Source organism: Tiliqua scincoides, chromosome 2 (genome assembly GCF_035046505.1).
Source record: "Tiliqua scincoides isolate rTilSci1 chromosome 2, rTilSci1.hap2, whole genome shotgun sequence".
Taxonomy (NCBI): Eukaryota; Metazoa; Chordata; class Lepidosauria; order Squamata; family Scincidae; genus Tiliqua; species Tiliqua scincoides.
Genome location: NC_089822.1, coordinates 251,014,636 through 251,028,361, shown reverse-complemented (window position 1 = coordinate 251,028,361; position 13,726 = coordinate 251,014,636). Strand labels below are relative to the sequence as shown.

Genomic DNA, 13,726 nt, shown 5'->3' with positions numbered 1-13,726 from the left:
TACTGTATATTTTCCCCCTATATACTATTTTTCCCTGTATACTGTATATGTTGTTCCCCTAAGCAGACACCAGTTCTGTAGTAGACAAGGCATGTTGGCTGCTTGACAAAAGGTTTGAGATTATACTTCTCTGTAGTTTAACTTCTACTCGGTAGTTTAACAGTGCTATTTAATTGCAAGCAGATATGTCTTTAAACTTTCATAACAACCTATTAGAATGCGTACTTGTTCAGGAATGGGAATGGACTTAAACAAATGATGAAGTTGCTGGAAAGACAGGTGTTGGATTTCAAGTCAAGTTGGATTTCTTTTTCTTTTCCAAGAAAGAAAAGCAAATTTTTTACAATAAATAGAGCCTTTTATTTTACTCAGCTTTTTCTGAAGAACAGCTCTGCTTGAAATGTTGCATGTTGGACATCTTATAAATGGGTTTTTTAACTTGGAATTTTTCCTTTTGTGGTTGTGAAAATTTGTTCAGCCAGCAGGAATCCCCTACATTTTCACTGTGTATCTTGCCAAGTGGATTGCCAAGTAGATTCTCATCCAGAAAAAAGCTTATGATGCAATATACGGTATTTCTTAGTTTTTAAGATGCTGTGAGACACATTTGCTGTTGTTTGTAAAGGACTACTCAAAACAGTTGTTTTCTAGTGACAAGGCAAAGATTTGGGGACGTGGAAGAGAGTCGTCTGTTCTGTTATGCAGGCTATCAGTGTGCCATGAACATGGGCTAGCAAGAAAATTAGTTTCTTTAGAAGAGCTTATTATTCAGACCAGAATGGCTAATGGTTGTTGAACAAAACCATAAAAATAGCAGAATATTTTATGCCAATAAAGGTTTTTTTATGCCAATAAAGGTTTTCGAACTCGAATAGCAGAATAGCAAAATAAAATTCAGAAATAGGCCAGCATCCTGAAACTGCAGATAAGAAATGCCTGTACAATTAAATAATGCTAGGAAGACACTAAGGTTGGCACAAGGTGAGCATCCCTGAAGACAGCTTTGCAGAGACAGGGCCTTTTCAGGTGTGGCACCACCCACCTCTCATCTGAAAATGGGGACCTAAAAAAGGGCCTTGAAGGAAAGTCTTAATATCCAGGCAGGTTTATGTGATCCTTAAAGTGAAAAGTGATCCTTAAAGTACTCTGGTCCCAAGTCCATTAGTACTTTAAAGATCTGGACAGTTTTGTAAAATCTGCAAGACCAAACTAGGGATAGAAATCTGGGAGATCTGTGAAACTTCTGCAGGCTTACTGGTCCCTGAGCACAATCCCTGTCCCTGAAAGAATACTTTTTCCCCTGCCCTCCATTATGCATTTCAACCACTTTTAAGGCACTCTTTTCTCTTTTCTTTAAGTGAATCAGACACATTATGAGGGGAGGGACTGCATGATACTGGCTAACTCTAAAGTTGTCCAGAGTCAAACTATCCAGCCATCTATCCCAGGCTGTCTAATTGGCAGCAACTCAAAATGGGATACTATGTTAAAGTCGTTCCTTTTCAGTAACTGTTGCTTTTCTTCCAAACATTCACGGAGTACACTACTAGCAAAAGCAACTTCTGTCTACAGGACCCTGCTCTGTGGGGAATCCCCTCTGTAGAGTAAATGGAATAAAGTCCGGTGCAGTGTTCCAGTTCCCCCAAAACATAATGGCTACTTGTTAGGGTGTTCAAGTTTTTAATCCTTCTCTGAAGTCAATCCCACTCATATTCCATTTCTGCATTGTCTTTTTAGCTTATGCTGTGCCAACTGTGTTGTCTTTAATCTTGGGGTGGTATTCTGTCTCTAGTGTGGTGTGACCTGTATCCCCTTTGGGATGCACAGCTCTACCACTAGGTGGTTGTGTGTGTAGTTTGTAGTTTAAAGGTTATGGTGATAGATTATAGCAGATGCCTCTGTCCTCCTAGGGCAAGAGGAGCTTTTAAACAAATACCTCCACTTGGGAAACAGAAGCTTTGACCTTTCTCTTTCAGTTTGGGATTGAAACTGGGCAGGTTCAGAGGCTTCAGAAGGGGAAACTGGATGTTAGGATTCAAGAATGGCAGTTGGAACATAATGTGACAAGGGAATTGGTCTGTAGTAGCAAGAAAGGAGGAGATGTTGAATACCAGGCGTGCAAAACAGAATGGTTATGTGAAATAAGCAAGAACTATTTGTTCAGGACTAAGTATGTTAAAACAAAATGATTGAAACTTGTGCCAAAGTAGCCCAAACTTTGTGCCAGAGAAAGCTGCAAGCTGGATAATAGCATGCATGCACATTTGCTTACCATTCATGACTAATTGGTTTATATGGCAACTTACGCTAATATTATAAAGAGTTATAGAGCCAGTGTGGTTAAATCAACAGAGTATTGGACTTAGGACGGGGGAGAGCAGGATTCAAATTCCTATTCAGCAATGAAGCTCACTTGGGTCTTTCAGCTTAACCAACCTCACAGGACTGTTGCGAAGACTGAAGTGGAAGCAGAAGGACCCTACCTATGTTCCCTGAGCAACTTAGAGAAAGGATGGGGTGAAAATGTAGTACAGTAAAAGTTTTATCTTACTTTTTGTCTACTTAATGGAAGCTCAGAGATTCAGGATGCTAAATTTGGTGCCCCATACCAAATTCTTCCACAGGGGTGAAGAAATTGTGGGCTGTGCACACAGCTCTACATTTTGTGCCCTGATTTTACATTGCTTATTTTGTCCTCTAAATATAATTGAGAGAGGCAGACATGGATGAAGTGTTATATGTTGAAATGTTTGTTGTCAACCTGTGTGACTTGTTGTCATGTTGCTGATTGTTTTGGCAGAATGCCAGTTGTATCATGTGACGGTGGGCTGATCGTACATTTGGTGTAACTGAGCATACCTTGATTGTCTACCCATATCACACGGCATGGTTAGGGCATCATGGTAGCATGGATGCACCTCTAAAGGAGACCACCATGCTGCGGCTTTGAACATAAGAACAGCCCCACTGGATCAGGCCATAGGCCCATCTAGTCCAGCTTCCTGTATCTCACAGCGGCCCACCAAATGTCCCAGGGAGCATCCAGGCCAGATGCTGTCACCACATCCTGCGGCAAGGAGTTCCACATACCGACCACACGCTGAGTAAAGAAATATTTTCTTTTGTCTGTCCTAACCCGCCCAACACTCAATTTTAGTGGATGTCCCCTGGTTCTGGTGTTATGTGAGTGTAAAGAGCATCTCCCTATCCACTCTGTCCATCCCTTGCATAATTTTGCATGTCTCAATCATGTCCCCTCTCAGGCGTCTCTTTTCTAGACTGAAGAGGCCCAAACGCCGTAGCCCTTCCTCATAAGGAAGGTGCCCCAGTCCAGTAATCATCTTAGTCACTCTCTTTTGCATCTGTTCCATTTCCACTATGTCCTTTTTTAAATGTGGCGACCAGAACTGGACACAATACTCCAGGTGTGGCCTTACCATCGATTTGTACAACTGCATTATAATATTAGCCATTTTGTTCTCAATACCTTTTCTAATGATCCCAAGCATAAAATTGGCCTTCTTCACTGCCGCCACACATTGGGTCGACACTTTCATCGATCTGTCCACCACCACCCTAAGGTCTCTCTCCTGATCTGTCACAGACAGCTCAGAACCCATCAGCCTATATGTGAAGTTTTGATTTTTTGGCCCAATGTGCATGACTTTACACTTACTGACATTGAAGTGCATCTGCCATTTTGCTGCCCATTCTGCCAGTTTGGAGAGATCCTTCTGGAGCTCCTCACAATCACTTCTGGTCTTCACCACTCAGAAAGGTTTGGTGTCTGCAAACTTAGCCACCTCACTGCTCATCCCTGTCTCCAGGACTTTTATGAAGAGGTTGAAAAGCACCGGTCCCAGGGCAGATCCTTGGGCACACCACTTTTCACCTCTCTCCATTGTGAAAATTGCCCACTGACACCCACTCTCTGTTTCCTGATCTTCAACCAGGTCTCAGTCCAGGAGAGGACCTGCCCTCTAATTTGCTGACTGTAAAGTTTTTTCAGTAGCCTTTGGTGAGGGACCGTGTCGAACGCCTTCTGAACTTTCCCACTAGAACAGAGGAACAGGCTTGCTGGCCAGCTGTTACTTCCAGGAAAATCACAAGCAGAGTATGAAGCGGATGGACTACTTACTTTCATTTGTCTTTTACACTTGATACGCAGAGATGGTTCCAGTTAGTTGTTTAGAGACTAAAAGCTGATGATGGATCTAACCGCCATGGATTTATCAAACACAGGTTTGTTTGTTTTTCAACAAGCCATTTGGTTCCCTGAGTGTCTGGCTGAAACAGCTCTTAATTCTATTTCATAGTAGTAACCACCTCTTAAACCAGGCAACAAAATGGCCATGAGCTTCACAAGCATTGTATGAACTTGGAGGACAGGTTTGTGAGTGGCAGATAAAAATGGAACCTCCAGAGTAAGTATATCTATAAGTCATCACTGCTGAGGACAAATTAGGGAAGGCTGTTTTCATTGTGTCTGTTGGAAGCTCTCAAGCAGGGCATTTGGCAGGCCGCTGAGAAGGACTTCTGGTCTGACTTATGTTGGTAGTTCTTGTGTCTTGGAGTGCACCTCCAATTGCTGTCATCATACTCTTCATTTTTCTGATGGGAAAATTGAAGCTGAGTGTGGCAGCCACTTGGACAGGAAATTAGTGGAAAAGGTGGGAATGTGTGCTAGTACTTTAAGCCTAGTATCCTAGTGTCTTCACTTGTACCTTAAGCACATAAGCCATTTTCGTTAAGCTATGAACGTCACTCTAGAGCAGTGATTTTCAACCTTTTTCATCTCACGGCACATTGACAAGGCAATAAAATTGTCAAGGCACACCATCAGGTTCTTGACAATTGACAAGGCACACCATGCTGCCAGTGGGGGGGGGCTCACATCCCCCATTCACCCTACTAATAAATGACCTCCTCCCAAATTCCTGTGGCTGCTCTATAGTATGTCCCTGACTGCAGGACATCAGAGTTCCATAGAAAACAGTAGACATGTTTAAGCTGCTGAAAGGTGGAGAACCTCCTTCTCTTTTAAACTTTTGGTCTGGCACCTTAACTGCATCCCTCCTTGAGTCTTGCCCTATCAATCCTTCTCTCCCCCACCCCTTCTTATCAAAGCATCCCAGTCTCTAAACTGCCTTTTGCTGTTAGTGTCTGGCATGGAAATATGAGCTCTTGTTTACATTTCAATAAAGTTTGGAATTTTTTTAAAATTTCAGTCAGTGGTCTTGTCTTTCTGTTCTACATCTGATGGCATCTAGAGTAACTGTTGATCATCTTCTTGCATATAAAGTTTTTGTGCACCTCTTTTCATGTGCAATTCTGCTGTGATTCAACTTTCTCTAGAGTTGTAATCAGTGGATGGGGCTGTTAAGTAGAATTCTTGCTGCAAAGGAATCCTTCGGCATCGAAAGCTAGAATGCTGTCACCTGAGTATCTGAGGTACAGCGGAAGCCACTGAGAGCCCTGAATTCAGCAGAAATTGCTGGAAGGTAGAGTGATAACAAGAGGGCAAACAGAATCTGGAATCTGAGGCTGGAACTAGAGACGTTACAATGATTCATTTACTATACAGTTGTATACTGCAATTGTATACTGTACTATACTGTATAATTGTATACTGTACTATACTATACACTATACCTTAATGATGCGGTTAGGGACTGAAATCTGTCATTATATGGTCCCGTCATTAAGTGTATGCGGGCACATGCCTGGCTCATGAAGCTCCTCAAGGCTGCTGCATTCCCTGCCTACTTTCCTGGGAGTAAGCCCCACTCATTGTAATGGGGCTTACTTCTGAATACTTCTGAAAGCTTTGCAGAGGCTTTTCCTTTGCATTTGTAAGCACACTCACACCAGCAACCCCATTGCCTGTGAAGCTCATTTGGCTTTTAAATGGATTCCTGTGCCAGCAACGAGTCTGATCTGAGCGTCTGGGTGCTGCAATCCCCACCTACTTTCCTTGGAGTAAGCCCCAGTCATTGTATGAGGTTTACTTCTGAATGGGCTTTGCCTTCGCATTCTTGCAAGGTGTGTTGGGGCGGTTTGGCACTAAAACCTATTAGGCTTTGCTCTCTGGTGATCTCTGTCATATATGTGGTTGATTGGTCATTAGGCAGAATGTCACTAAGCAGCACTCACCTGTATTTATTGATCATCATTCTGGTAATGCAGTCAAAGTAGTTTATACCTTGACATAATGACTTACAGTTGAATAGAAAAAGGAATAAAAAAAGAGAAAGTAAACTCAGGCACAAACTCTTACATAAACATGCACCTATTGCTGAAGATGCCAGCCATGTATTTTAATATCTGTAATGTCTGTTTCCATTGTCTTCCTTCCTGATGTACTCTTACTCTACTCCATATCATTGCCTCCACGTGACGGGGTGGGGATACATGGGATGTTGAGAAATGGGTAAATAGAAACAGTACATGGAGGAGCTAGACACAGAAGTGTTGTGTTTCACACAAGTATTGAAATATATGGATCTGGCATACATCATGAATATGAGCTTTAAAAAAATTCACACTTTTATCCCACAGAGCTTCTTCCACAGAGCTCAGGGTGGTGTACATACTTATCTCCTTTTGTCCTCACAACAACCCTGTGAGGTAGGTGAGTCTGAGAGATGGTGACTGATCCAAGGTCACCCAGGCTTTATGGCTGAGTGAGGATTTGAATCTGGATCTTTCAAGTCTAAGTACAACTTCCAAACCACTACTTTATATTGTGAGATCATTTAACTCCTTAGTTCTGGTCTGAGGTCTTTCTCACTATGTGACACCCTTTAAAATGAGATCCTGTCCGGGACTGAAACTGAGACCTTTGTTCCATGCGATGCTGTGGAGAAAGAGTGGATTGGCTGCACAGTTGATGCAAAGCAGACCCTACGCTCATAAAAATAGGTTCTTAAAGGAGCCATGGGCTACCCAGCATTTGCACTCCATCACAGGTGTTCACCATCCATTGTACTAATGGCCGAAGAAATGGCATCCTTCAATTCCTTTTCCAGAAATTCATGTAAGTCAAGAACATTTTGGTTAGACGTGGGTGATCCAGGTTGAAGCCTTCGTTTTGCTTTGAGCAAGTTTGCTTCTCAACCTGTCTTTTTGAGTTCTTACATTAAAATTAGGTGATGAAATGTTGTAATCTGCTCTGAACACTTGGAAAATTAAATAAAGGTTGATCACTGCTTCTCCCTCCTCCAGAATGATTTTCCCTGACTCTAAGTAGAGGACTATCCTCTAGTATCCTACCATTTTGATTTCTTTCCCTGTGGTACATTTCTAGTCCGGATGCATTCTGGTTTGGTGCTCGTGCCCTATCCATTGCTTTCTGCTGCTTCATCACCTCCACCTCCCTTTCCCTCTCTCCAGGAAGAGCCCTCAAAAGGACATCTTACTCGCTCAGAAGTGTTCTTACAGTCGCTTCAAGAATCTTTCCCAATTTTAGAAGACACTGAGAAAAAAGCAAGTGAGTGAAGTCTGGTGGGGTTGGAAGCCTCGGTGGGGCTTCAGATTTATAGCCAGCTTCATCCCAAGGTACTGAGCCAAATAAATCTTACCTGATAGGCTTGGGGTCCTAGTCCCTAAAGGACTCTGTAATTAATATTTCTGCAGTGGTAGGCAAAGACCTTTATGGTGCTTGCCTAACAGAAATGTGAAAAACACACACGCTTGTCTCCCCTCCAAGAAAGATTGACGTTTCCTACCACTTTGTTCTGTCGCCACTTTCACATTGCTGCAGCAGCGGGAAGGGCACATGACAGCAGAGCTCCCTTCCATTAGCTCAGAAAGGACCAGTCTGACACTGAATCTAACTGAAGGATGTGTACATCACATGTTTTCCATCTACCTCTACTTTCCGCCCTGTCCTCTGTTGTCTCCTTTGTGTATTTTTATAGATTGTGAGCCTGTTGGGGCAAGGAACAGTTGTCTTATTCCTCTTGCTATGTAAATTGCTTTGAGATGTTATAAAAAACAGTATATAAACATTTTAAATAAATCTGTTAATCAAATTGCTCTATCTAGGCCAGCTATTCTGACATGCAGTGGCTCTCCAGGGCTCTTGGTTTTTTTTGGGGGGGTGAGGTGGGGGGATTCTATGTCCTCGTACTAGGTTTTTTTTCACTAAAAATGCCAAGGATTGAACCTGAGATCTTACATGTGCAAAGCTTTATCACGCAGCTATGGCCCTTCCCCTAATGAGAATACATTCTAGAATTGTCTGTAAAATGTTATAACCTGATTATATTATGCAAATTAGCACTTACTTGCACCATTCTGCTTCTGCCAGCTACTAAGAACAGCAGGAAACTTCACAGAGCATAAAAGGTCCCCTCCGCTGCCTCTGGAAGTCCTATACAGACTTCGCTAAAACTTCCACCTGGAATTGTGAACATTTTTAGCCTTCCCAGCAGCCATCGGGTCTGTTTTATTTATTTATTTTTCACATTTTTATCCCATCCTTCCTCCAAGGAGCTCAGGGGGGTGTATGTGGTTCCTTCCCTCCTTTTGTCTTCCCACCAATCCTATGAGATAGAGGGGCTGAGATAGTGACTTGCCCGAGGTCACCCAGGAAACTTAATGGCTGGGTGGGGATTTGAACCTGAATCTTCCGGGTCTAAGTCCAACTTCAGAATTGCTGCACCTGCTGGCTGCTGCTATGTTATTATTTAAAATATGTATATCCTGCCTTTCCCCTCCCCATCAGGAGGAGCCCAAAGCAGCTTACAGTCTTTTTTTCCCTACACAGTAGTAGTTCTGTCCTCAAGAGACTCACAATCTGAACATTTTGTGCTGTGACAGAACTACTGTTGTGCTGCTAACTTTCTCAAATGTAGCAAGCCCAAGCACCCACCCACACAGAGGGGCTGCTCCCGCCAGCATGATGCACTGCTCTCTGGCCTTGATTTCTTCCAGTCAGCATCTGTCAAGGGACAAGTAGTTCTGTTCTATCTTTGCACTGGGTGAAAATGGATGATTTGATCCCTGTTCCTGTCTACAGCATGCTCTGCCTTGTCCCATTATGTCTCTTCATTTGGATGGTATGGGTGTACCCCTAATGTACCTGAGGAAGTTGCGTGCTTGGTCGGTAGTCTGAAAAGGACACAGTGGTGGTGATAGTTCAAAGCATTTTCTTTTTTTGTTTTTATTTATGGGTACCGCTACTGCCTGGAGCCCACTGCCATGGGTGGGACTGAGCAGCTCCCCACACATTCATTCCCCCTCTTCTCCAGTTACTGCTGCCTCCTGCTGTCTCTGCAGCTCCACATCTTCCATCCTGATCCTGCGTCTCTTTTGAAGGCTGTGATCTGGCCTACCACACAGTTATATCCCTACTTCACTGCCACCCTGGCCACACCCACTTCTGATCAGAATCACATGGCTCCCATGTTGGCAGTAGCTGAGCTTCACAGGCATGTAGACTGATCTATGTGGCCAACCGTCACCTGCCATACTATGAAATATGAGTAGTACTCATACCACTGCTTGAAAAGCATTGGGATTACTTGCATCTACAGCCATTGCCTCCATACACCCAGAGCCTCTTAATACAATGTGCCTGTCCTCTAGTAGAGAGTGGAGTGAAATGCTATCGTATCCACTACTGAAATGCTGAACATGCCTGGTTTCTTCCTCTTTCTCTAGATGAATTAAAAGACATCCTCAGCCTACCCAGAAAACTTCAAGAATTGGAGAGCCAGTGAGACATCCCTCTTCCACCATCTTGTCTCCCTTTTGTTCTCAGCAGTGCCCATAAAATTGCAGGAACAAAATGCTGTTCTAGTATAACTTTGTACCATAAACATCCACCCACATCAATTTAGGGTCCAGTCCTAGCCATCTTGGGTGTGCACTATATCCTGTGTTGGGGAAGGGCAGTCATTGAGGCCTCCTCAAGATAAGGGAACATTTGTTTCCTTACCTCAAGCATCCACTGCAGCTGCATCAGCACTTGAAAGTTGAACAGGATTGGGCCCTTAGACAATTAAGTCATTTCTGCCCAACACTGCATATACTGAACAGGGAACAAATGTTTACACCTGTGGGCTGGGCAAAAATGGGTTAAACTGCAGTGGTGCTCTAAGAGAGATAGGGATGTACATGGCTGCTGCCCTTGAGCCAGTTTAGGTTAGTATTGGCAGCAGCTCCCCAAGACCAGACAGGTTTTCCAGCTGCAGATGCCACAGATGGAAGATCTTCTGCATGCAAAACAGGTATTCTGCTATGGCCTCAAAGACAACAGGAACAACTGAGAAATGAATTCAAGTAACGGACTCAAGATACTTAGTGAACAAGGGGAAATAAGTAACAAACCCATCCCTCAACCAGTTGGACTTACTGGAAAATTCATTCGTCATCATTCTCCCCCATAGTTTTTTCCATCTCTTTGCATCTCCTCCACTGTTTTATAGTTTCCTATTTTGATTTGCTTCCCTGTTGCTAGAGATGCTTCTCTATCCTCCCCTCACTTGCTTGTTTATCCTTCCCTGTGGCTTCTTTTCCTCCAGTGGTAATCTCACTGTCGAAAGAAGCAGAACAAACCTAAGGACAGAAACTAAACAAAAACCCATCTCAAGATTTTCATAGAGGTGACATCTTACTTCCAAAGCCTCATTCTTAAGATCTCTTAATGTGCCAGGCAAAAGAGCTTCCCTTAGTTCAGTTCAGTTGCTAGGGAAGAATTAGGTGGGTAAACATTAGAGAGTTCTGTCTTACTTCTAGCCTGAAGTAGTGCAATCCATTTTACCACCATCTCCTACTGCATGTGTAGACCCAGCCTCAACTGTGGTATGGGAGCATTCAGTACTCCCCTACCTACAGTCTGAAGTGGTACAATCTATTTGAGCATCTCAGGCGGCAATCTGCTTTGGGAGTCCTATTGAACACAATGGGACTTACTTTTGAGTAGACATGCATAGGATTATGCTGTAAGCTCATTCCAGCTCACTTGCCCTGTATAGGAGCAGCCAATGGGGGGATCTTTTGGGGTAGATGCAAAGACTAGAGTCCATGAGCATCCAGTCAAGAGACTGGCAAGGGAGAGTCTTCAAAGATGCAAGATTTTTATTGAAGGGACATGCAAATGCAAAGATATAGATTCAATAAAGAAGTCTATAAACCCTAACAGATACATTTGTGTGAAATGTTTCTAGGTTGTGAGAGCATTTACGTGTTTGTAATTAGTGCAGTGGTAGGAAAGTAAAGGGAAAGATTTTCAGGGAAGGAGGCTTAGGAAAGTCCTGCACTTCCCACTGGCCCCTAAGCTCAGACTGGAAAAGGGTGAGATAGAAAGTGGGGAAGTTGCAATGGGAAAAGAAAGCTTCAAAGCACAATTATAGCTAATATCAGTATGCTCTGAAGGAGAGCCTTGCAGGTGTCCAGAGCAGCTTGTGGAAACGCTGATGATGCAACACACATAGGGGCTGTTATTCCAGGTGACCATGTCAGCTTGCTGGTCAAAATCCTACAGTATTTAAGGGGATCTCGAGTTGCTGCTATGTGCAGTTTTGGGGGTGAGCATGTTAATATGGTTATTATCAGGGTGTTTGAAAGGAATCTGGAAGTTTCGATATTGGTGTGTGAATGTAGGACCTAGTATGTGAAGGAATTTTGAGTGGTTGCTGATGTGCTTGCTCCTGGCAGAAACTCAATAGGGGAAACATATGCAGATCATCTGTGGACACTACCTAAAGGACTGAGCCAAAGCCTTAATGATAATGCTAAAATGCAGATGTATGAGGAACACTTGACTATCAAGACACGCTTATAGTTTTGAAATGCAGTAGGAGATGAAAATCACTCAGAAATGAGATTACAGCCAATGTTCCTGCTAAGGTGCACTGTGGCATGGTTGTGCACCTCCACACAACAGCAATCAAGCCATTTGGCAATGATGTGATGAATTGCGACACCACTCAGCTCCCACAAGGGTCTACATCAGGAGTGTCCAAAGTTTTTGGCAGGAGGGCCACATTGTCTCTCTGACACTGTGTCTAGGGGCTGGGGGGGAATTAATTTACATTTAAATTTGAATAAATTTACATAAATGAATATATTAAAGATGAACTTATATGAATGAATGAAGGTCTTGCAATAGCTCAAGGCCTATAAAAGGCTTTGCACAAAGCAAGGCTGGCCTTCCCTTTGCTGCCGCTACTGCATCACAGACATGAAACAACAAGCAGTGGAGGGAGCCGTCATCCCACAGCTCCCACGAGAGGTCAAACAGTCGCCCTCACGCTGAGAGCAGTTGCGTCAGGCCAGTGTGGGCTCCAACAAATCTCTGGAGGGCCAGAGGCTCATTGGAGACTGGGGGCTCCCTGAGGGCCGCATTGAGAGGCCTTGAGGGCCGCAAGTGGCCCCAGGGCCGGGGATTGGGCACCCCTGGTCTACACACCAGTGCAGACTCCTTAGAAGGAACAATGATTACAACCATGCAGTACATTTAAAGATTGCATTCGGTGAAAAAGTGCAAAATGCAGATGCATTGAAGGATACATAATGTGCAGATACAAGCAGAAGTTTGCATAGTGAAATTTATTCAAAAGAAACAGGAGGTTGCATTGATGGGATTCCCATAGAGTGTAATTTGGGATGGCCAAGCAGAGTTCAATATGGAGTCTTAGGCCTGACCTGACTTTCAAAGAGTGTCCAATGTTCATATTGTCTGTTGATCCGTTATGAAACAGTACTTAAGTTGGTATCACGTGTATGGACAGGCTTGGTTTGAACAAGTGCTGCCTGGCAGAGGAGGTGTTCATTGTCCTTAATCACATAGGAGGACATGATACAAAAGGAAAATAAGAGGGAACTAATAATAATAAACTTTATTTATATCCTGCCCTTCTCCCTAAAGGGACCCATAAATAATAATTTTCAATAATAAAAGGAAAAACACTTGCAACACTAGTGTAGTACGGTGAATGAGAGATGAGGTAGAAATTCAAGTCTCCGAAGCCATGAAATGTCACTGTCTCCAAGTCCTGGCCCCTTCCCCATTTCATCTCTACTATGAAGATATCGTTTTTGGCCTATCTTACAGGACTAGTGTTAACAATTACCCAGATCATGTATGAACATTTACAACACTTAGGGACCAATCCTATCCAACCTGTTAGTGCTGATGCAGCCATGCCAATAGAGCATGCACTGCGTTCTGTAGTGGGGGAGGGTCATGGAGGCCTCCTCAAGGGAACATTTGTTTCCTTTGGGGGGTTGCATTGCAGCTGTATTGGTGCTGGAAAGTTGGATAGGATTGAGCTCTTAAACGTATGTTAATACTATTTGTTACCCTTAGCTATGTGTACTTGTACCTTCCCTGTTCCGGCAGGATGACGCCATACTTTTCTGCACTAGGTCAAGCAGCACTGCCATCAACCATCCAGAGCCAACAACCCTCAACCAGCTGAGAGATACAACCCATCCTCCTGAAGAAGCACCCCATCAGAAGACAGAACCACAAACTCTTGTTGCTCCAGCTCTTCCAGAAAGGACTAAAAATCCTGATGCTTTAGCAGATGCAGAGACCCAGACCTGCTATGCAAGCAGCCATCATATGGCCAGACTCTCCCTGCAACAAAACTGGGAATGGTACCATCTAGCAAGGGATCCATGGCAAGTGAAGCTGACACAGACAGTGGCAGGAGGTCCCTACGAAGCCAAGCAGATCCACAACTATCTTTATAACAACACTAGACCCTGGTGA

General features: G+C 43.6%; 1 protein-coding gene across 1 annotated transcript in view; it reads left to right on the top strand.

Moving 5' to 3' along the window:
* Positions 1–13,726, top strand: part of ATAT1 (alpha tubulin acetyltransferase 1) — a 34,240-nt gene extending 20,514 nt beyond the window's left edge. The window contains 4 exon segments of the mRNA XM_066614180.1: positions 7,393–7,457; positions 7,460–7,489; positions 9,667–9,721; positions 13,378–13,726. Of these exon segments, the coding sequence (XP_066470277.1) occupies positions 7,393–7,457; positions 7,460–7,489; positions 9,667–9,721; positions 13,378–13,726 (499 nt within the window).